The following is a 23,831-nucleotide window of genomic DNA, read 5'->3' on the forward strand; positions in this document are numbered from 1 at the left end:
ACCCTGTCTCCTCACACCTTTTGAGTGTTGGAATAACCCTTTATGTTTGATTTCCTCATCCTGTATCTTGATGAAAATTATAGAGGAAATTACCCTCTATATCCACCTACATGTTTTTGTCTTTATCATACTTCCCTAATCCTCCCTAATGTTCTTTGTTATTTCCTCTTCACTCCCATTTTCTTCTCCCCCTTAATCCCATCCTCTTCCTCTTACTTCCTCCCCTCATCCCTATGGTAGGTATAAAGCCTTTCCAAAATAAAACACAGCTAAAGACCCAGTCTCCTGACTCCTGTATGCTGGCTTGTAGTTTTGACAACTCCTAATGTAGTAATTCAGAATGCACCCATGAAGAACGCTTCCTCTTTTATGATGTCGTCACTGATGGATGTGAATGAGGAAGAGGACAACCATGATTGCAGTGAATTATCTAATCTTCATCCTGTTTTTTTAACTTGATAAACCCTGAATTAATTCTTTTTATCGATGGTTCCTTAACCCACACTGATGGTCAATGTAGATCTGGATGGGCAGTAACTGGCAGCCCAGCAGGCTGAGTTAGTGACCCTACTTTGTTAGAAATGTTAAGTGTCCATATACTTAGGTACTGAACCCCAAATATTTTATTGACCTGTTTGTCTGTTAAGCTGAGCATACCATCTGCTCCTGCAGATAAAGCTAACTACAGAGCTGTTATAATCCGATTCTGTTCCTGTTTTAACACCCTTTTATCTCACCATTTGGGGTGACTAAACTCTACAGTCAGGGAGTAAAGTGAACTGCAGCCTTACCAGCAATACTTTGTAGTATAAGGACAACAAAACTGTTGGTCTTAGCCCTTACGAAATTCTGACATGCATGTAGACCCATGTTAGTTCCAGGTGTGATTAAGCTCCGTCATGCCAAGTTCACACTACACGACTTTCAAGTTGTTCAGATCGCTGTACAGTTCACAATCTCTTGTAATCGGGAGTTTTCACACTACACGACTGATCGGTGATAGGGAGTCACACACTACACAATCACCAGGAGGAATTTAGACGAGTCTAAACCAGTCTCCCAAACTACGTTTTGTCATGGGGTTTAGTGATACCATGTCCAAAAGTGCATGTCAACATGAAAAGTGATAAAAGTTGTTTATGCGCTCATGTGTAGAGTAAAAGCAAATAGGAAAAAATAAATGAATGTTCTGCAGACAATTGGAAGTCAAAATAAATATATTTTTTTAAATCCAACGTTTGCCGTGGACGATAAGTCACAAATACTGTAAAGCTTGTATAAGTGCCAATGTATTCCGATATAAACTATATTATGCCCCTGCCCCATACATTTACAACCCCCAAAATTTCCCTTCTGTATTTTGCATTCATAACAGGTCGTTAGACCTGATTGCAACACATTTCACGCTACATGATTTTGAGTTGATGACAGGTCCAGGTATTTTGCATGCTAGATATATTTTTTCGGCGAGCCGCTCGGATCAAGTCATTGAACAGTTCACACATACCGATCGAAAGCTGATTTTCGAGGCCCGAGCAAACGCCGAGTTGCCTCCGAGCTGCCACATCTAGCAGCAACCTGTTGGCGAGCTTAAATCATTGCAAAAAATGTGTAGTGTGAATTAGGCATAAGGCAGATGTGCATTTGTTGTCAGATGTACGTCTTAATTACTGTCAAACACTCACAAAAGCAGTACAGGAAGCTCACGATCGGGTCAAACGCACTTGGGGTAAACCAGCTGAAGGAGGTCATACAATAATTCCAGGCCAATAGGTCATGGTGAGGAAACATGACAAACATGACTTCACTCCAATTTCCTCCTCCTTCTTAATCTCCTCCTCTTCCTCTTACTTCCTTCCCTCATTCTTAGGGCAGATAAAGTCTCCACAAAAATATGCCTATTCAGATGTGTTGATACTTCATACTTTTGTATGTGTTAATAAAACTCCACTGCTGAAGACCCGATCTACTGACTCCTGGCACAAAGAGGTAAACCAAGACCCATCTTTGCTTGCAACAGATAAGCCATTGGTGGATCCTGATTTTAAACCCAATTTATACCATAACCTGATACAATTAATCTGTTTATTGTAAAATATTTTTAAATTGTCAATTCAATATTCTATAACATTTTCTGTAATATTTTGCCCACCCCAGTGTGGAAAGCATAATTTACAGGGTGTAAACACCCCAGTGTGTGAAAATAATTTACATTTGATGCATGCATTAAATGTAAATTATTTTAATGTCATGTTACACACCTTGGTTGCATTCATGACAGGACAAGTAGTTTACTTTTTATGTAAAACACCATCACGGGCAATTTTGTATCTTCAATTCACTTAACTTCCATGTCTTTGAATTGTGGGAGGAAATCGAAGCTCCTGGAGGAACTCCACGCAGACACAGGGAAAACACGCAAACTCCACACAGACAGGACCCAGAATCAAACCCAGGATCTACACGATGTAAAGTTATTGTCCCAATTCTTCTGGTAAAAGGGTTTGTGTGTGTGTGTGTGTGTGTACACTATATGGCAGGTTATGTCAAACTCATCACCGAGGGCCACATCAGCATTATGGTGGCCCTCAAAGGGCCGTTTGTAATGTATCCTGCTGTCCTGGAGTCTGCCTTTTAATTCATAGACAATTTGCTGTTTTTTAGAGGCTAAATTTAGCACATTTAGTTCCATGTTCATTTTGAATTTTTTATTGTACTCCTTTACCACCGACACGGCCTCATAACACAAAAGACGTACCGGTTTTTCTTCTTGAAGCACAAACTTGTATTTGCTTTCCAATCTTTCATTAAATTACCTTCCTCCTGCATCAATTTTCTCTTCTTGGACATGTAATTATTTGTAGATATTTTTCAACATCAGTTGATTGAAACCAGTTAGACGCTGATGTGGAAACACCGCCATCTAGAGGCGGGATGCGGTCACAAAATTGACATTCATTGTGGGAGATGTAGTTTATGTACGATTTTACAATGTATTTTAAGACAATCACACGCCTTTTAGGCTCTCACGGGCCACATAAAATGAAAAGCTGTTCAGTGGGGCTGAGGTCAGGGCTTTGAGCAGACAACTAAATTTTCCTTAAACCAAGCTTTTCTTCATGTCTTCATAGACCTTGCTTGTGCACAGGGTAAGTAAGTAATGCTGGAACAATGATGGGCTTTCTCGAAGCTGTTGCTGCAAAGGTAGAGGCATATAATTTCCTTTATATATTGGATTTATTATACATGTTTGCAATTGATGTGGCTAAAACACATGAATTAAAAAATTAGAAGGGGTGTCCCAAATGTTGTTCCATATAGTGTACAGATCAGTGAAAAGTTATTTGCATCTTACCAATTTCCCAGTTTTTGCATATTAGTCAAAATCATGTTTCAGATCATCTCATGCAGTAATTCCATGTTGGATGTTTGCTTTTTGTTTATTGGTTTTAACAAACATATACTTTTATAAGTATAACATTACTATCAATACACTTTAAGGGCCTAAAGCAGCATAAACCAACACCAAACTATTCTTCTAACTTAAAATATGGTAAAGATAATTCTATACAGTAAATATATTATTAGCAAAGTCTGCTGCAGTGCAAGTAAAATTACAGCATCCAGTGATGTTCATATCCAGCCTCCATGACACAGTTTATTGGGTAGGTAAACACGAGTGAGGAAATGAGGGGCTATGGATGCAAGGGACTGGATCTCAGCTTTCTGATTCCATTGCAGCATAAGTGTTATCTTAACAGATACAGAAATAAAAATACAGTTAAAATTTTTAAACAGGCTAACTCAACCTCTGCCTTAACATAAAAAATACTAGATCACTTTTTTAATTGCAATGTTTAAATGTAATGAAAATATCACAGAAACAAAATCTGGTATTTTGTCCAACTGCACTTGCATGAATTTAGTTAAATCTTTAATGATAATAGGGCTTTAAATTAAAAGTGCACCATAAACAAATTAAAAAAACTAATAGAACAAATTGTTTTGTTTTTACAGATTTATTCACCAATTAAAGTAATTGTCATCAAGTTAATCATATACCTTGATCCAATGATTTAGACCTTACCCTAAGTTTGCTGCAATAATTAGGGTAGTAAATGATCTAGTAATATCCTCTTGTAATAAATGTCTCTTTTCTTGTTCTATCAAAACTTAGTGCAGCATTTAAATTATAAAATAGTATATGCTATAAAATAATTTAATGCACTAATGCTATAAAATACTGTATGTGTAAAAGCAGTGGTATAAAATACGTTATGTGTAAAAGAAGTGATACTTAGATCTTATATATTGACTTTCTGCTACCAGTTTGTTGAAGAACATTAGAAAGGCCTTAAGCTTTTACAAAAGCTTAACACAAACTTAACACAGTTCACACAATTAATAAGACTTAAGATTATTGAAACAAAATTAAAAATTAGATGTCTTCTTATAACTCTGTGACACTCAGCTTAGTTGTTAAAAAAGGAAAACAAATAATTTTGACCTCCATTTTGATGCACACTTTAGTTATATTATTGAAAATGCTTTCTTTGATTTTTGTTATATGCAAAAATTCTAAATAAACTTACTGTTCAAGACACTGTTCAAAAGTGTTGACATTTAATCAACACTAAATTGATTAATGCCAATGCCTTTCTGACTGGATGCTCTAATTACTAAAGTAATTTCTGTTGATGTGGAGTATGGGTGCCCCATTAATTTGTGTCCTCTTAGGGTTTTTTTAAGTAACATTTAGGGATTTTTTCTTGCTACTACCTATGGTTTTAAACATACATTTTTGTGAAGCTATCTTGAGAAAATGTTTATTATAAAAAATGCTTTACAATTATATGTGGCTAGAAGGCTATTAATTTACCTGCATGAATTCTTGGCTTGAGATTAGACCAATGGCTTGAGATTAGATTTCAGACCAATTTCAATACAGTAGACCATGGTATTCTCATCTCACGCTGCCAGAACTATGTTGGTATTACAGATACTGCATTGGAGTGGTTCTGATACTTGTCTAATAGACATTCTTCTGTCAGCCTTTGTAATTTTGTATGCTTCTTTAAACCTCTCTCTTGTAGAGTCTCCCAGGGCTCTATTCTTAGGCCAATTTTATTTTTCATATATATCCTCCTGTTATAATCCATTTTTAGAAACTACACCTTTTATTTCATTATTGACCGATGACAGAATTACTTGGATGTAACTTACTGTAAAGAATCTAGGGGTGATAATAAATAGGGATCACAACTTTGAATGGGTTAGCTCCAAACTATATTTCTGACCTATTACAACCTCTCATCCCATCAATGTCACATTGAAATGCATATCGGCTCCTTTTAATTGTACCAAAATCTGGATTGGTGTTGCCTGTGAGGTGTATCACAGGCAACTTTTTTAAACTGTTATTTTTGGTCATTTTAATATCCTAATAACTTTAATCTTTTAAAATTTTAATTTAAAACATCTTTTATATATATATATTTACATTTTTAATTTGTAAATATATGTATAAACATTTTTATATCTCTATATTCTTGAAGCTGCTGTAACATTGCAAATTTTCCCCTGTGGGATATTTTATGAAATCATTCTTTTCCTGGAATAAGTTGCCAGTGTATGTTAGGCTGAACCCTTCACTGACTGTTTTCACAACTCCAAATCAGAAAAAGTTGGGACAGTATGAAAAATACAAATAAAAAAATGTGTTTCTTACATTTACTTTGACTTTTATTTCAATGGACACAGTATGAGCCCAAGATATTTCATGTTTTGTCAAATTCCAAAAAAAGTTGGGACGGTAAAACAGGGTTGTTGCCACATTTTTTTGTTTAAAACCTCTCCACACATTCTCTATTGGGGAGAGTTCAGGACTGCACGCAGGCCAGTCCAGTACCCATAACCTGTATTGTATGTGTTTGTAAATTGGTTTCCATGTTTTAATTGTCTGTTTTACAGTTAGTTACTACAGCTGTTGTTTTTAAATGTGCAATGACATTGCTAATTGTACCTCTCTCTCCCATGCAGGGTGGCAAAAGATGTAAGGTCTTTTTTTCAGACTGTTCATCTTTCTTTTATCTGCCTCTGTAAATGGAATTAGAACATCATGTGGCACCCCAAGTCTGGAACACAGAGAGTTATTTTTGATAAATAAAGTTGATGGATAAAGCAAAATAATCTGTACTTGAATTAACAGAAGTATTAACTATGTTCTTTCTCTATAGATTTAGCAGCTCAACCTGTTTTAAATTGTAATACCTAAAGATCCAGCATTCTGCATTTAAAATGGCTCTTTAATAAATGTAATGCATATAAATAGAACATAATGTTTAAAGTTATTTATAGTTGCAAAGTAATATACATACATACATGGGATTAGAGTCACGCTAATCTCTGTGAGTCTCACCACCACTCAGCCAGTGCCTCAGTCAGTGGTGAGAGGGCATATCGCAGCAACAAAGAGAAACTATGTTCAACCTTCTCACACTCAAAAAGGGCCAGTTATGTTTTTTGGACGCTTGAAGGCCAGGCTTATAAATACTAATTAGCTTACAGTTTCATACTGCATAACACTGTTAGCCATACACAATGTCATAAATTAATGAAAAGCTTGCATGTGCAAAAACACAAGCAGAGGTAGCTAAAATTGTGCAACTATGCAACCCAGTATACCAAAGCAGCACCTTTACAAACAATCTTTGCAAAAAGCATGGCACAAGCACTGTTGAATGTATTTTACTGGGTAACTGAAGGAGATTCTGACTGGCAAGATTTGGCACGTCATTCATGTCATGTAAAATTTACAAACTGTACAAACTGTTATAAATTGAGGTGATATGTCCTAGCCTGTTTTAGCCTCTGATAGTAAGGCTGGTGAAATACAACCCTGAAAAAACATTGTTCATATGTTATGGTTCAAGGCCCTGTTCTTTGCCATTGGGTTGGGTTTTGTAGGTTTCTACTTATGTAGCTTTTAACATTTTAGACGACCCATGACAAATATCCCTAAATATCACTAAATATTACTAAAAGAAGAGCATTGATTAATTGGTGGTTGAATGTGGTTTGTTGGCATAAATGGAGGGGACAGATTGTGGAACACAAGAAAGGTGTAAAGTACAAACCCCATTTCTAGAAGATCTGGGACATAGAACCAGAGTGCTTGTGCTTGACTGGTCTGCCTACAGTTTAAATCTGTCTCCTTTTGAAAATGTAAGATGCGTCATGAGAGGACAATCGGACAATCGCAACCATCGACTGTTGAGCAGCTGTCTTGTATCAAACAAGAATGGGCAAAAACTTCACTTGCAAAACTGTGAAAAAATTAGTTCCTTTTTTAATTATAAGTAAAATGATTTAACAAAGTGGTAAACATGCCTTTGTCCTAATTTGAGTGTGTTGCAGGCTTCAAATTCAAAATTTGTTAAATTTGAAAATAATTCCTTAAATAGCGGTTCACGAGAATTAACAAAGCACATATGCTTGTTTCCATTGCATTTTTAAAATGTTTCAGTGAAGGCTGCAAGTACTTATTCTTCCATCTCTCTCCAGCTCTTCTTCTTACACATTGTTAATGATAGGACCCAAAATGTTCAAATTAGGATTTGTCACTCCATAATACTTTTTAACACTGATTTTCACTCCAATCCTTGTCAGCTTTAGCATATTTTAGACTTCACCATGTAGACCATTCTTGATCAAGCCTCTTAAGTTTTGAATTTTTTCTTAGCCTTCCAGTCCTTTTTTTGTCCTTGACCTCTTCTGTTTCTTCAATTACCTTCTTGAATACCACATCCTGAGTATCCAATTTGTTTTCTGATTTTCCTTTGAGAGTGGCCTTGTTAATGCAAAATTATAATTTTATGTCAAATTCTGTGATCTTTACATTTTGCATGGGATGATGTAATCTTATACATATTAGCAAGCTTCCTATGAATTAAACTCATACATGTGTGTTTGAATACATTTGCATAATTTTTTATATATTTCACATTTAGGTTTTTGTGATTTCTGACTTTACTCTGTCTCTGATATTTTACTCTGTGCTCAGTTAGGCTATGTCAGATTTGTATTGTCCTGTTTTTCCTGTTCTATCCCTGAACAGCTGCCTTGTCCAAATCTTAGGCAGACACAGTTGTTAATTAAATATCTTTACGATTACACAGACATTTCTCTATATTATCACACAGAGTTTAAGTCGATGTGACCCCTTTTTTCTGTTCACTACATATTTGCATGTATAATTAATAAACTTCAGATTGTTCAAGAAAAGATGTGTTTGTCCTATCTTATAATCTTCTGTTACCAGACAAAGGGAATCACGACAGATGGCATCAGTAGAACTACTTAATCAGGAATAGAACCTAACAATGTGTATGTAATGCTCAAGCATGTCTTGCACAAACCTGGTGTAATAGACATTTTTTCCGGCAGCCATTTAGACATGAAATAGTAGGACAAAAACAGGTATTAGCAATGACATTAATTAGGGTCCCCTTCCATTTAGGTTCCTGCTGTCACTCAAATATAAGGGAAGGTCAAACTAAATACTTTCCAAACTAAAAACGCATAGAAGCTGTTTCATTTTCTTAAAAAACAAAAAAAAAACTTTATATGAATTTCCAGAATCTTTTGGTTCTAATCTAATAAAAAAAACGGAGAAATTATTATACATGGTCATTATACATTATACCATTGCTATAACAAACAAATCTAATAGTGGCCTAAGACTTTTGCACAATACTCTATACAGTCAAGCCAGAAAGTCTGCACACCCCTTTCACCTTCTCCACATTTTATTACGTTACAGACTCATTCTATAATAGATTGAGTTCTCTTTTTGCCTCAAACATCTAAACACAATTGAAAATAATTACAAAGTGAAAACAGAGTTTAGAAAATATGCAATTTTATTTTACTGACAAAAATCCTTTATTTAGGGGTTACATATCTGTACACATCCTTAGCCTAATACTTGGTTGCTGCCCCTTTGGCAACAATTACAGCTTCAAGGTGTCTTGGGAAAGAAGCTACAAGCTTGGCACACTTGTTTCTGCACATTTTTGCCCATTCCTCTTGGCATATCCTTGCAAGCTCCGTCAGGTTGTATGGGGAGCGTCGGTACACAGCCATTTTCAGCTCCTTCCACAGATGTTCGATTGGAGCAGGTTTTCTTCAAGGATCTTGGTGTGCTTAGCTGCATTAATCTTTCCCTCTATCAGGACTCCCCGATCCCGCTGCTGAAAAACATCCCCACATCATGATGCTGCCCCTGCCATGCTTTACTGTAGGGATGGAATTAGCCAGGTGATGAGCTGTGCCTGGTTTCCTCCAGACGTGATGCTTGGTATTCAGGCCAAAAAATTCAATTTTAGTTTCATCAGACCAGAGAATCTTGTTTCTCATGGTTCGAGAGTCCTCTAGGTGCCTTTTGGCACAGCAGGCTGTCATGTGCCCTTTACTATGGAGTGGCTTCCGTCTGGCTTTGTGGTGTGCTGCCTGAATGGTTGATCTTCTGATAGGTTCCCCCATCTCCACAAAGATATGCTGGAGATCTGTCAGAGTGACCTTCGGGTTCCTGCTCACCTCCCTGGCCAAGGCCCGCCTTCCCCAATCGCTGAGTTTGGCTGGGCGGCCAGGTCAAGAAAGATTTTTGGTAGTTCCAAACTTCTTCTATTTACGAATGATGGTGGCCACTGTGCTCTTTGGGACCTGTAAAGCTGTATTCTTCTCCAGATCTATGCCTTGACACAATCCTGTTTCTGAGGTCTGCAGATAATTTCTTTGACCCCATGGCTTGGAGTTTGCTCTGATATGCACTGTCAACTGTGGGACCTTATATAGGCAGGTGTTGGCAATCCCCAATCAATTTATCACAAGTGGACTCCAATTAAATTGTAGAAACATCTCAAGCAGTATCAGTGAAAACAAAATGCACCTCGGCTCACTTTTGGGTGTCATATCAAAGGGTGTGCACACTTGCACTACATACAGTATAATATTTTACATTTTGATTTTTAATAAATTAGGACAAATGTCTAAAAACCTGCTTTCACTTAGTCATTGTGGGCTATTTTGGGTAGAATTCTGTGACCAAAAATGAACTTAATCTATAATAGAATGAGTCTGTAATGTAATGTAATGTAATGCAATGTAAGTCTGTAAGGTGAAAGGGGTGTGCACTTTCCGACTTAACTGTATATTGTATACTGTATATACTTACAGACACTATACACCGATCAGCCATAACATTAAAACCACCTCCTTGTTTCTACACTTACTGTCCATTTTATCAGATCCACTTACCATATAGAAGCACTTTGTAGTTCTACAATTACTGACTGTAGTCCATCTGTTTCTCTGCACACTTTTTAGCCAGCTTTCACCCTGTTCTTCAATGGTCAGGACCCCCACAGGTATTATTTAGGTGGTGGATGATTCTCAGCAATGCATTGACACTGACTGGTGGTGGTGTGTTAGTATGTGTTGTGCTGGAATGAGTGGATCAGACACAGCAGCGCTGCTGGAGTTTTTAAATACAGTGTCCACTCACTGTCCACTCTATTAGTCACTCCTACCTAGTTTGTCCACCTCGTAGAGACGATCGCTCATCTATTGCTGCTGTTTGAGTTGGTCATCTTCTAGACCTTAATCAGTGGTCACAGTACGCTGAGAATGATCCACCACCCAAATAATACCTACTCTGTGGTGGTCCTGACCATAGAAGAACAGCATGAAAGGGGGCTATCAAAGCATGCAGAGAAACAGTTGGACTACAGTCAGTAATTGTAGAACTACAAAGTGCTTCTATATGGTAAGTGAAGCTGATAAAATGTACAATGTGTGTAGAAGCAAGGAGGTGGTTTTAATGTTATGGCTGATCGGTGTATAGCCCAATACAAATCAAAACACACTGAAAGAAAAATGTAAAGCAACAATAAGTAAAGACAATAAGTGATGAAATGGCTTTTTCAAACCTTTCAATGTCTGAGGGCAACAGGCCTAGCCATAGCATGGAGGAGACAGTCAGATTTGCTGCCTCAAATGCCATAGACTGGAAAAAATGTAATAAGAATCTTTTACCACACTAATGTAATTACCTTTAATATAAACAAATGGCACAAGCATCTGCAAACTGAGACATGTAAAAAATCTTAAATCTTACAGCACTGTACTGTACAATCTTCAATCATTGATAGCTGTCACTGCAAAATGTGGCAAAACATTAAGGGCGACACTTACTTTTTGACATGGGTAACTGATGGGAATTCATAGCCATTAAAAACCTATTTTTGGTGTGTTTTTTCATATTCAATATGAATCAGAAAGACATTTTAGCACCAGGAGGCCTCAGCTGAGAGTTGTCAGGATCATAATTTTTCATGTTGGTTGTGCCACCCTTGGCAGTAACAACTGCAGTCAAACATTTGCAGTAACATGGATTGAGTTACATTGATGAGTAGGAGTTTTGCCCCCCTCTTTTTTGCAGATTTGATTTAATTTATTTTATTTCATTTATACTGAATTCAGTGCGATTCAAGTCAGAACTTTGATTTTGACAACTCCTTAATTTTGTATCTTTTGAGCCATTCAAAGGTGGACTTAATTGTGTGCTTCGGCCATGATCTTGCTGCATAGCTCAACTGCACTTGAGCTTTAGGTCACAAACTGATGGACAGAAATTTTCCTTCAGGATGTTTTGATAGATAGCAGAATTAATTATTCCATAAATTATGAAAAGTCATCCAGGTCCTGCAGAAGCAAAAGCAGCCCAGACCATCACACTTTCACCACCATGTTTACTGATGGTATGATGTTTTACGGCATAATGTAGTGTTGGCTTTATGCCAGATGTAACCTTTGACTCATCAGTCCACAGAATATTATCTTAAAAGTCTTGGGGTCATCTATTTTTTGGCAAATGCAAGATAAGCCTTTGTGAGTTTTTTTTTTGGTCAGCAGTGGCCTTGCAACTCTCCCATGAATGCCATTTTTGCCTTTGTCATTATTTTTGAATCATGTACATTGTAAGTTGCTTTAGATAAAAGCAGCTGCTAAATGTCATAAATGTTATGGGACCTTCTAGACTGCTTCACATTGCCAGACAGGTTCTATTTATGTGATATAAAGATTCAACAGGTCTGGCACTAATCATGCCTCATGTGGCTAGTGAAATTTAACCCAACTGTCAATTGAATTTGGTTAATTGAATTGAAATTATATTTGGTAAGATATGACTGAACATTTTTCCTTCAGTAAATGAAATTACCATTTTACCATTTAAAAAAAAGCATTTTGTGTTAAATTGGGGTTTCTTTGTTTAATTTAAAACTAGTTTGGTGATCTAAAACATATATATGTTGGATAAAAGCAGTAAAAACAAATAAAATAAATCTGAACTTACAACTGATCCATACTTGTATATACACATGATTTCAATCCCTGGGAAGTTTGAGAGGATGAGAGAGAAGACGGAAAGGAGGAAAAAAGAGAGAAAGATTATTCTACAGTCGCCACTTACTACGTGTAAACCTTTGTTTACATGCAAATGTTCTAATGTAAGCATACCATGTGGGTCCGCATCCACCAGGGCAAACACTGGAATTTGCAATGTCTCCCATAATCTCCTCACCATCAGTCTGCTGTTGATGTCTGGTACACCTTTACCCTTAAATGCACAAAGAAAATTATTAGTTATATTGGTAATGATCTGATCCTGGATCTTTTTAGCATAATTTAGAAACATTGCCGTTAAAAAATCTCACCTGTTTAAAGCCATGTATATCTTTTCTACCCAATCTACCCAATGTTAGCAAATACCAACCGAATTTATTGTGCTACTTACAGTGAGGCACCATTAAAAGTATAAATAACATTTACTTCTTAAGAATTTTTTTCGGTGTACAGGGCAACCATGTCATTTTAGGATGTTTACATTGCACCACTAACAAACGCCTGTTAAGAGGACACAATACAATAATTCTAAACATTACATTTTATATTAAAAATACAATTTCTCACCTTGACTAGCAGAAACAAACAAAAATAGACATTTTAATTCTATTTAAGCAATTGTCTAATCCTTATTCCAAAAAGTTGTGACAACAGGGAAATGTAAGAAAAAAGACTTTTTATATACAATTGTTTTAGAAAGTATCCAGACCCCTTGGCTTTTTGAAAACTTGGTGCTGTGGATTTGATTGATCACACATAATTACTAAATGTTTTTAGAATCTTCCTTTGAAGATTAACACTCTTAGCTTTGAGTGTTTCTAGGACAACAGTGGCCTAAATATTTCTGAATAGGAAGAATGGTCGGCACAACCTTAACTTAAGTTACTTAAGTTAGCCATCCAGCCAAATTAGGCATCCAGGCAGAATTGCCTTAGTAAGAAAGAAAAAAATAGTCATTCTAAAAGAACCTGTTGGACAGACATCCTTCTCTGTAGGACAGAACAGTAAGCACTATGGCAAAAAACAGACACTGCACATTACCTTTGTTGATACAACACCTATGGTGAAACATGGTAATGGCAGCAACATGTAATGGGGTGCCAGGAAAAGGGAGACTGATAGTAATTGAGGGATGAATAAATTCAGTCAAATAAAGAAACATCTTTGTCAAGTAATATGTTGTGTGTGAAGTGTTTCTGCTTCTGTAATGAAGCCACTTGTCTTTTTTACTGTCAAGTCTTGACATATTATAATGTTTTATGTTACAATTTTTGCCTTGCATAGGGGTAAAGAAACACTCTTGCATAGTTACCAGCAGAGAACAAACTAAAAACAATCCAGTTTGGCCTAGTAATTGTTAATTGCATTAAATGCAATATGCAAGCGGCACACCTAACACCAAATGGCCTACACCACACATAACATGTATTTACGGGCATGGCCCGCGCCAAAAACTAGAGGAGTTCCCAGAGAGGAGCTGGCCAGTACATGAATCCAGCACCATTTAAACAAGGTAAGCTGCTCCAGTTCATTTGGGATAAGTTGTCACCCCATGTGAGCAGCTTTCTTTTATTTTTTATTTTTCTTTATTGGCGTTTTTACTCCCTCTTGCACCTGTTTGGTGCAGCTGCAGCTGATGGGCACTTGTCCCTCCCCTATCCTTCAGAAGGTTTAAGTGTTTAGCAGTGAACTACGTTAAGAGTTGTGTCCTTCTTGCATTGACATTTTGGCTGGCTGAAAAGGGATCAGAGGACTGATGTCTTAGTTTCTGTTAATTAACAATCACCTGCGAGCCGTCAGCGTTAATTCAATTTAGGTAGGAGTTTCAGACTCAGCTTTATTGTCATTCAAAACCACATACATGATAAGAAAGAAATACAGTTACCCAGGCCTCAGTGTGTGCGACATTAATGAAATAAGAATAAACTAAGATAAGAATAAAATAGAATAAACTAAGAAACTAAAAAAGTAAGTGTAAAAAGTATTTACAGTATTACAAGTATTGCACAAAGAACTTCTATATAATCACAGTTTCTCTTTCCTACACTTTCCTATTGAAAAAATTACTTAAAAATATACTGAGATTTGTCTCAGCATTTTGTAAATAAACTAGCAAATGTCTATACTTATTTCAAACATGTTAAAATATATTGGTAATACTTTGATCAAATGATTGTACACTTCTATAATACTTTTCAAAACAATTATAAAAAGTATATTTTAATAAATACATTACTATGAAGTATACTTTGGTAAAAATTAAGTTTCATTTAATTTAATATACATTTAAAGTACTTGTTTTCAAATAGATGTTTGGTATATTTTTGCAAAGTATGTTAACCAACTGCTATAGTATAGTTTCTGAAAAAATGCACTTAAGTAAAACCTTTGTATAACGTGTTAAAAGTGTGTGTTAAGTGACTACACAAAGGTTATACAAAGGTTTTACTTAAGTGCATTTTTTCAGAAAGTGAATTATTTGTACATTGGTAAAACGTTTTTACAAATTTTTGTTATATTAAAATATAATCATTTAAAATGTATTTCAATATTGAATACTATTTTATGAAATTTTACTTTGCATGGAATTAATGCATTTCAAATGATGCTGGATTATACTTGCAAAGAATACACTACATAAATATTTATTCTGTGTACATAAAGATCTTATATAGTAATCTGTGTAAACTGTATTAGATAAATGCTTTTAAAAATACAATTAATGTAGGTGTCTCCCTGCATTTCCTGAGCTCTGGGTTAAACTTAAGCAGCCCCCCATGACCTAATTAGAATAAGAAGCTGAACAAATCAGTTAAAATATATATATTTTTTAAATTACTGACTGTAGTCCATCTGTTTCTCTGCATGCTTTGTTAGCCCCCTTTCATGCTGTTCTCCACTTGTAAATTATTTTCTGGGCAGTAAAATGGCTGATTTCTAATTGTTTTGAGATCTTTATAAATCCCTTCCCTCATATGCATCATATGCATCTACAGTTTACACAGATTACTATATTCTTTCTGAATGCCTCAGAGAGCTCTTTAGATCTCACCATGGTGATAACACTCGCTTTAACAATCAAGAGCAAACCAAACTAATGTCTGAGGTTTAAATAAAACTCATTTTAAGTAGCAATAAATGTGGGGATGTCCTAACTTTTTCCTCACAATAAATTTCCATTTTTGTGTTTAAAAGTAATTTATAACATTTTTGTTGTTTAGTTATATAAGCTCCATTTCTCAGTACTGTTCATATGAAACTCAAATGTCCATATGTTTAAATATGTTCAAAAAGACACTCTAAACATACGTCACTGTGGTAATTTGCACTGACTTAACATAGCAACATTGTGTTTATACTGTATAGCGATAACACGGGTCTTTTTCCAGTTTGCAATCGTGAGTTACAAATTACTGTAGCTACTGCTGCTGTATACAGCGAAATGTTGTGTGTTTTAAATAATAATTTTTGTTTTCAAAAAGCGTGAGAAATCATCACTAGACAAAATTACAGTTATTAATTGACGCTTTAATATCATCTTTGGTCAAAGCACACCTTTGTCTCGTCAGGCGTCTGCATGCACGGATACGCATTACAGGCAAAATGAGCTCAGACTCTTTATTTAAGAGGAATTTGCATAGAAAGCCTATGAACTATACACGTCGTGGGAACATTACAAACAGTGGTGTTAAATGGATCGCAGTGGACTGCAGACGCTCTAACATAGTTAACGATGTGGGTCTACATGACGTTACACGTGTTGCATCTAGAAATAGTTTATTGTAGTACCCTGAGCACCTGTTTTCAGTTGCAGGGTTATGAACAGGAAAAGATTCTCACTTTTGCCAGATAATGTGAACAGACTTGTAATTTTAAATAACTGGCTGAAAGATGGGTAGCTGTTAACAACTCTATACAGGCATTGGCTGGCTTTCTAAAGATAATTTGGATTTAATAATTTTATCATCTTTTTATTTATTTATTGGTAAACATGTTCTTGCAATAAAAATGTGCATAACTTAAAATTTTGCTTAGTTATTTTTGCAAGCGATTAATCGTGATTAATTGGTTTTTTTTATCACGATTGAAAAATTTTATATACACAAAGTTGGGACAGTATGGAAAATGCAAATAAAATAAAAATGCAGTGTTCCTTACATTTACTTTAACTTTTATTTGATTGCAGACAGTTTGAACCCAAGATTTTTCATGTTTTGTCTGCTCAACTTCATTTCCTTTGTTAATATACCTCCATTCCTGCATTTCAGGCCTGCAACACATTAAATTTAGGGCTATTAATGAGGTGAAAAAAACTAAATAATGATGTGATTCCAAACAGGTGATGTCAACAGGTAATTGAAATCATGGTCTGGTACAAAAGCAGCATCTAGGAAAGGCTGAGTATTTGATGAGCAAAGATGGCCAGAGGATCTCCAGTTTGTCAACAAATGTGTGAAAAAATTATTGAAAAGTTTAAAAACAATGTATCTCAAAGAAAGATTGGAAGGGATTTGCATATTTCTCCCTCTACAGTGCATAACATCATTAAATGTTTCAAGGAAACTACATGCTGCACACAATACAAAGGCATGGCTGCGGAAGAAGAGGGTACGGGTACTGGACTGGCCTGCCTGCAGTCCTGACCTGTCCATAACAGAATGTGAATGTCCGACAACGACAACCCCGTACTGTTGCACATCTTAAGATGTGTTTGCAGAAAGAATGGACAAAATAAAACCTGAAACACTAAATCGCTTGGTATCTTTGGTGCCAAAATGTCTTTTAAGTGTGGTGAAAAGGAATGGCAACATTACAAAATGGTAAATGCTTTACTGTCCCGACTTTTTTGCAATGTGTTGCATGCCTGAAATGCAGGAATGAATGTTTATTAATGAAGTTGACCATACAAAACATTAAATATCTCAGGTTCATACTGTCTGCAATGAAGTAAAAGTAAGAAACTTTGTGGGGTTTTCATTATTTGCATTTTGCATGCTGTCCCAACTTTTTCTGATTTGGGGTTGTATATATATATATATATATATATATATATATATACACACAGTGTATCACAAAAGTGAGTACACCCCTCACATTTCTGCAAATATTTTATTATATCTTTTCATGGGACAACACTATAGAAATAAAACTTGGATATAACTTAGTCAGTGTACAACTTGTATAGCAGTGTAGATTTACTGTCTTCTGAAAATAACTCAACACACAGCCATTAATGTCTAAATGGCTGGCAACATAAGTGAGTACACCCCACAGTGAACATGTCCAAATTGTGCCCAAAGTGTCAATATTTTGTGTGACCACCATTATTATCCAGCACTGCCTTAACCCTCCTGGGCATGGAATTCACCAGAGCTGCACAGTTTGCTACTGGAATCCTCTTCCACTCCTCCATGATGACATCACGGAGCTGGTGGATGTTAGACACCTTGAACTCCTCCACCTTCCACTTGAGGATGCGCCACAGGTGCTCAATTGGGTTTAGTCCATCACCTTTACCTTCAGCTTCCTCAGCAAGGCAGTTGTCATCTTGGAGGTTGTGTTTGGGGTCGTTATCCTGTTGGAAAACTGCCATGAGGCCCAGTTTTCGAAGGGAGGGGATCATGCTCTGTTTCAGAATGTCACAGTACATGTTGGAATTCATGTTTCCCTCAATGAACTGCAGCTCTCCAGTGCCAGCAACACTCATGCAGCCCAAGACCATGATGCTACCACCACCATGCTTGACTGTAGGCAAGATACAGTTGTCTTGGTACTTCTCACCAGGGCGCCGCCACACATGCTGGACACCATCTGAGCCAAACAAGTTTATCTTGGTCTCGTCAGACCAAAGGGCATTCCAGTAATCCATGTTCTTGGACTGCTTGTCTTCAGCAAACTGTTTGCGGGCTTTCTTGTGCGTCAGCTTCCTTCTGGGATGACGACCATGCAGACCGAGTTGATGCAGTGTGCGGCGTATGGTCTGAGCACTGACAGGCTGACCTCCCACGTCTTCAACCTCTGCAGCAATGCTGGCAGCACTCATGTGTCTATTATTTAAAGCCAACCTCTGGATATGACGCCGAAAACGTGGACTCAACTTCTTTGGTCGACCCTGGCGAAGCCTGTTCCGAGTGGAACCGCTGTATGACCTTGGCCACCATGCTGTAGCTCAGTTTCAGGGTGTTAGCAATCTTCTTATAGCCCAGGCCATCTTTGTGGAGAGCAACAATTCTATTTCTCACATCCTCAGAGAGTTCTTTGCCATGAGGTGCCATGTTGAATATCCAGTGGCCAGTATGAGAGAATTGTACCCAAAACACCAAATTTAACAGCCCTGCTCCCCATTTACACCTGGGACCTTGACACATGACACCAGGGAGGGACAACGACACATTTGGGCACAATTTGGACGTGTTCACTGTGGGGTGTACTCACTTATGTTGCCAGCTATTTAGACATTAATGGCTGTGTGTTGAGTTATTTTCAGAAGACAGTAAATCTACACTGCTATACAAGCTGTACACTGACTACTCTAAGTTATATCCAAGTTTCAAGTCTATAGTGTTGTCCCATGAAAAGATATAATGAAATATTTGCAGAAATGTGAGGGGTGTACTCACTTTTGTGATACACTGTATATATATATATATATATATATATATATATATACTGTATATATATAATAGCAAATAAAACAGCACAGAGCAAACGATTACAATTTCAACCCAAAAATACAATCGTTATCTACTTTTACTGGTGTAATTAACCAATAACATAGAAAAACTCAAAGAAATCAAACAGGAAAAAAGAAAGGAAGCAAAAAAAATAACAGCTATCTCAGTCGATAATTTATCAATAGGGAAACTCACCAATCCAACAAAGAGATGATGTCAAAAGATCACATACACATGAGCACCACACTCATACATACATACGCAAGAAGTGCTAAGCATTTATTTAGCAGACACGTGAAAACCATGACGGCGGCCAACCTCCCCACCGTATTACCTCAGCCTACCTAACAATACTACACATAAAATAACATAAAAAATATAGGCCTTAATTATACAATCGGAAAAGAAAAAAGAACAGTTAAGAAATACACCGACTAGGCATAACATTATGACCACTGACAGGTGAAGTAAATAACACTGATTCTCAAAGAAAAACTAACTTATGCTAAAATACAAACAACTACAACACAGCAAATAAATGAATAAAATTAACACATCAACACACACGGAGGTTGAAAAGTCATAGAAACAAAACAAAAATGAATGTAGAAACAAAACACAATGGTAAAAGTAAAACACCAAGGTAAAAGCAAAACCACAGGAGTCAGTCTTGTGTCGCACTTTCTGCAATAAGACAAATAGACGGCATAAAACGATTAGCGATTAAAAGAAGCAAACTAAACAAAAAGTCTACCATCTGCCCACAGTAGAGAACAGAAAGCACAAACGTTGTCTGCTAACTACAATACAAACATCCATCAGTGAACCTAATTAAGCACTTATGTATAAAGCGTACACATATACCTGAGATCTACACTAACACAGCAACCTCATGTAGCAATGCAAATACCACTCACCCACCTTCCCCCGACAACTTCTATTTAAAGCGATGCTAAGCTTCCTGGCAACTACTGCAGACAATGGGTCCCTGACTGCTCTCACAATGACAAGATACTGTATTGTGTGTCCTCACTCTCAGCAAGCAGCACACACATGGATGCGACTGCCATTCCAGTATCTAAATACTGCTCTTTTTTTAGCTCCGGTGCCTTACAGCACAAAGGTCATAGGTTCCCCAGGTGGGGCGGTCCTTTCTGTGTGGAGTTTGCATGTTCTCCTTGTGTCTGCGTGGGTTTCCTCCTGGAGCTCCGGTTTCCTCCCACAGTTCAAAGACATGCAAGTGAGGTAAACTGGAGATACAAAATTGTTCATGACTGTGTTTGACATTAAACTTGTGAACTGATGAATCTTGTGTGACGAGTAACTACCGTTTCTGTCATGACTAACCAAAGTGTGTAAAACATGACTTTAAAATCCTAATAAATAAATAATGTTCAGCTCCGGCACTGGGCCTGCCAAAGGTAAGACTAGCCATTCCATATCTCTGAAGAAGATCATAGATCATTTGCATCTTTAGACTTGATCTATCACCTGTACCATTTAAACATGGTTCTACCATTTTGTCAACTACTGTGGCTTTTCAGTATTCTCTCTGCGAAACTTCATTTGGGAGGCACATTTCATTAAAATCTGCTCAAACTGCACAATTGACTGCACTGATCAATCAGGCACTCACAAGGCTTTCACTCTTGATGGTTAACCTAATCTAAATCATATAAGACTAATATTTCTGAGCTTTTTACTCAAATGGGTGTATTGCGTGTGAAGTCAAACATTTTAAAGGCTAAAAAAAAAAATTAAGGTTGTGTTTTTATTGTCATGAGCCTGCTCACTTAATTGCGGATTGTCGTGCTTTGAAAAAAAATGAGCGGGTGCAAACCATTAAGAAAGTGAATACAATTAATTATATGAACACAGTTCTTAAACTTCTTTGTCAGGTGAAATAAAGCCTACTTGACCATTCCTGTTTAGGACATTTAGGTGTACAGAAATACACAGAAGTACATATCAATTCACTCTTCATTATTTTTGGCAGCCTACACCTAAATAGGATAAGGCAACGTATGGCTGCACTTGCCACACATCAGCTGGTAGGTGAACAAAACTGAGTAATTAAGCCTCACTACGGCTGATTCAGGTTATGAATTAACCATTTAAATGCATCTTAATTGATTGTGTGGGTCCTTTGCCAAGAACAAGATCAAGAAAAAGTTATCTTTTTACTTCTGTGTGTGCTGCTACCAGATTCCCGAAGCAATCTGTATTCAGAGCCTATGCTTATGTGTGATTGTCAAAGCTCTGATCAAATTTTGCACTACATTCAGATTACCAACAATGATTCAATCGGACAAGGTTCCAACTTAATGTCTCGATTATTTGCTCAGGTTATGAAAGAGCTTACCATTCCTCACCAAGTTTCCAGTGTGTATCACCCTAAATCACAGGGAGCACCTGAGCATACTTTGTTGGCATAATATGTTATGACAAATGTATTTAAAGTTGGAAACAAAAAGTTTATTTGTGAAAAAGTTTAAATGCTCAGGTAATTAATTACTCAGTCAAACAAAGCCCTACACCACACAAAGGGATCAGACTGGGCTGCCCACTCTTACCTTAGTTTTATTGTACCACTCATTAAATAGTAAACAAAGTACTTAGAAATTTATTTCAATTGTATCAAACTATTTTATCAGCAAATCAAAGTCAACAAACTGAAATGAAAATATATCTTGACCATCCACTATTCAAATGCAATAGGCAAAATTGCATATGGTAGTAGTTTTTATGAAACTACATTTTCAACAAGCTAAGCAACATTATTTTCCTTAATTTCATACTTTAAATAAAAACAAATTATACAATAATGTACATTAAAAAGTAAGTCTTACTCAGAGTTAACTACATGATCAACTACATGATTCCAAACACAATCAGCCAAAAAAAAGTGTAATTTATTTGAGTCAATAAGAAATAAATTTTACTGAAACAATAGGAAATGTAGTTAAGTTGCTGGGTTTTATTTTATCAGGGTCTAAATAACAAGTTTGTACAAAACAAAATTCCAGGTAATCTAATTTTCTTGAAATTCAAATTCACAGCTAAAATACAAAATAGTAAGTTCTTGAGAAACTACCTTTTAACGTGAAACCACTTTTTAATGTTTTTAATGTGTGATAAGTGGGCAAATTATGCAATAGCAGAGGAAATCAGTAAGTGTTTGTTACTTTATAACACCACAATCCTTATACGTACAACTTACTTTTTTCACAAACATAAACATACTTTAATCTTTCACAGAAATACTTACAGTTATCATGATACATGGGTAGAATCGTGTGCAAAAATCATCATCCAAAAGTCTCTGAAAGGTGGCATCTTTTTCAATGACCAGAACAAATTTTGCAGATGATGTAACACCTCATCACTGTTTAAGAAAACATGAAAATTGCAGACTTGCACATAATGATTATTAATTGTAAACTAAAATTAAACAAAAAGGATACTTATTATCCCGCGGACATTCGAGCATACAGGGACTGCCTGTTGGCAAACATGCATTATTTAAAATCAGTATTCATTTAAACAAACACAAATCATAACACGTACAGTCACCACATTCATACAAATATATGTAAAATATGGCATGACCAAACAATTATATAAGGGAGAGACCTACAGTGAGATTTTCAAGTTGCCCTGACAGTTGGGCTAAAAGTACTGAGGATGGTTCAAAGCTTAAGGGTGGAGATAAATTCACAGGTTAATGGTTATGGAGTTCTTATAAAATGAAAAAATAGATCTTTTTACCCTTAAGTGACAGTGTAATTGAAAAAATGATGCACATATAAACCCCAATGGCAGGTAAATGATAAAATAATTATTTTTCCATCATTCCTAAACTCTTAAATGAGATAAATGTTTTAACATATAATTTATTAGCAGTTAAACACTACTTTCTTAAACAGTTAAAACTGAATCAAATATTTTTATAAGCAAACACCACAAAGCTTGAGAACATAAAAATAATCAAGTCAATAAAAAGTAATTACACTGAACTCTAAATATTAAAAGATTGTAAAAATCATGTCAATATTAAAGTTATTAATCAAAAAGTATCTAAACATTAGCATTATGGAACATTTATTCATTCACTTATTTAAAAACCTTAGCTTTCATGAATACATAAAATATATAAATCAAGTTATATCTCCAGTGACCCCTAAGCCAGAAGGGTTTGTAAATCAATCATCATATTTATGATATCTTACTCTTCATCATTTTCTTAATCATAACTTTTTTGTTAAGGGACACATAAACCCTTAAATGAGCCAAACATCTGTCAGGCTCAGAGAGCAAAAAGTTTTTTAAACATTGCAGCAAACTTTACAATAATAGACAAATCTTGTGTCGTGTTAAAAAACAAAATAGTGGCATGCATGTGCAAGACTGTCGATCTGTTGATTAATATCACAGCCCTGAGGCAATTTGCTCTCTTATGGCAGTTCCGTCACGAGGCCTGAAAGTGCCATGACCTTGGCCATCACGAGGCCTGAAAGTGCCATGACCTTGGCCATGACCTTTTCCCAAGAAAAAAAGAAAATATGCTGCCATCTCACACCAGCAAAAAAATGGGCCAGACCAAGCCTGGCAACACAGACCCAGAGAAAGAGCAGATGGCATGCAGAGGAGCTGGCAAGGTCTGTGAGAAAGACAACATAATATATAGAAACA

The 23,831-nt window shown here is 36.2% G+C and overlaps 1 protein-coding gene across 3 annotated transcripts in view; it reads right to left on the reverse strand.

The window, feature by feature from the left end:
* Positions 1–3,421: 3,421 nt before the first annotated feature.
* spo11 (SPO11 initiator of meiotic double stranded breaks) overlaps positions 3,422–23,831 on the reverse strand; it is a 100,245-nt gene continuing 79,835 nt past the window's right edge. For 2 of the 3 annotated variants that reach the window (XM_063015328.1, XM_063015327.1), the window contains exons 7-13: positions 22,604–22,640; positions 22,408–22,517; positions 12,580–12,679; positions 12,416–12,453; positions 10,989–11,065; positions 6,023–6,134; positions 3,422–3,753 (exon numbers count right to left, since the gene is read on the reverse strand). In XM_063015328.1, coding sequence (XP_062871398.1) covers positions 3,634–3,753; positions 6,023–6,134; positions 10,989–11,065; positions 12,416–12,453; positions 12,580–12,679; positions 22,408–22,517; positions 22,604–22,640 — 594 coding nt within the window. In that variant the 3' untranslated portion in view covers positions 3,422–3,633. Of the gene's footprint in view, positions 3,754–6,022; positions 6,135–7,198; positions 7,326–10,988; positions 11,066–12,415; positions 12,454–12,579; positions 12,680–22,407; positions 22,518–22,603; positions 22,641–23,831 lie in introns of those variants that run through there. The other variant, XM_063015329.1, reaches the window with a different exon arrangement.

Source organism: Trichomycterus rosablanca, chromosome 19 (genome assembly GCF_030014385.1).
Source record: "Trichomycterus rosablanca isolate fTriRos1 chromosome 19, fTriRos1.hap1, whole genome shotgun sequence".
Lineage (NCBI taxonomy): Eukaryota > Metazoa > Chordata > Actinopteri > Siluriformes > Trichomycteridae > Trichomycterus > Trichomycterus rosablanca.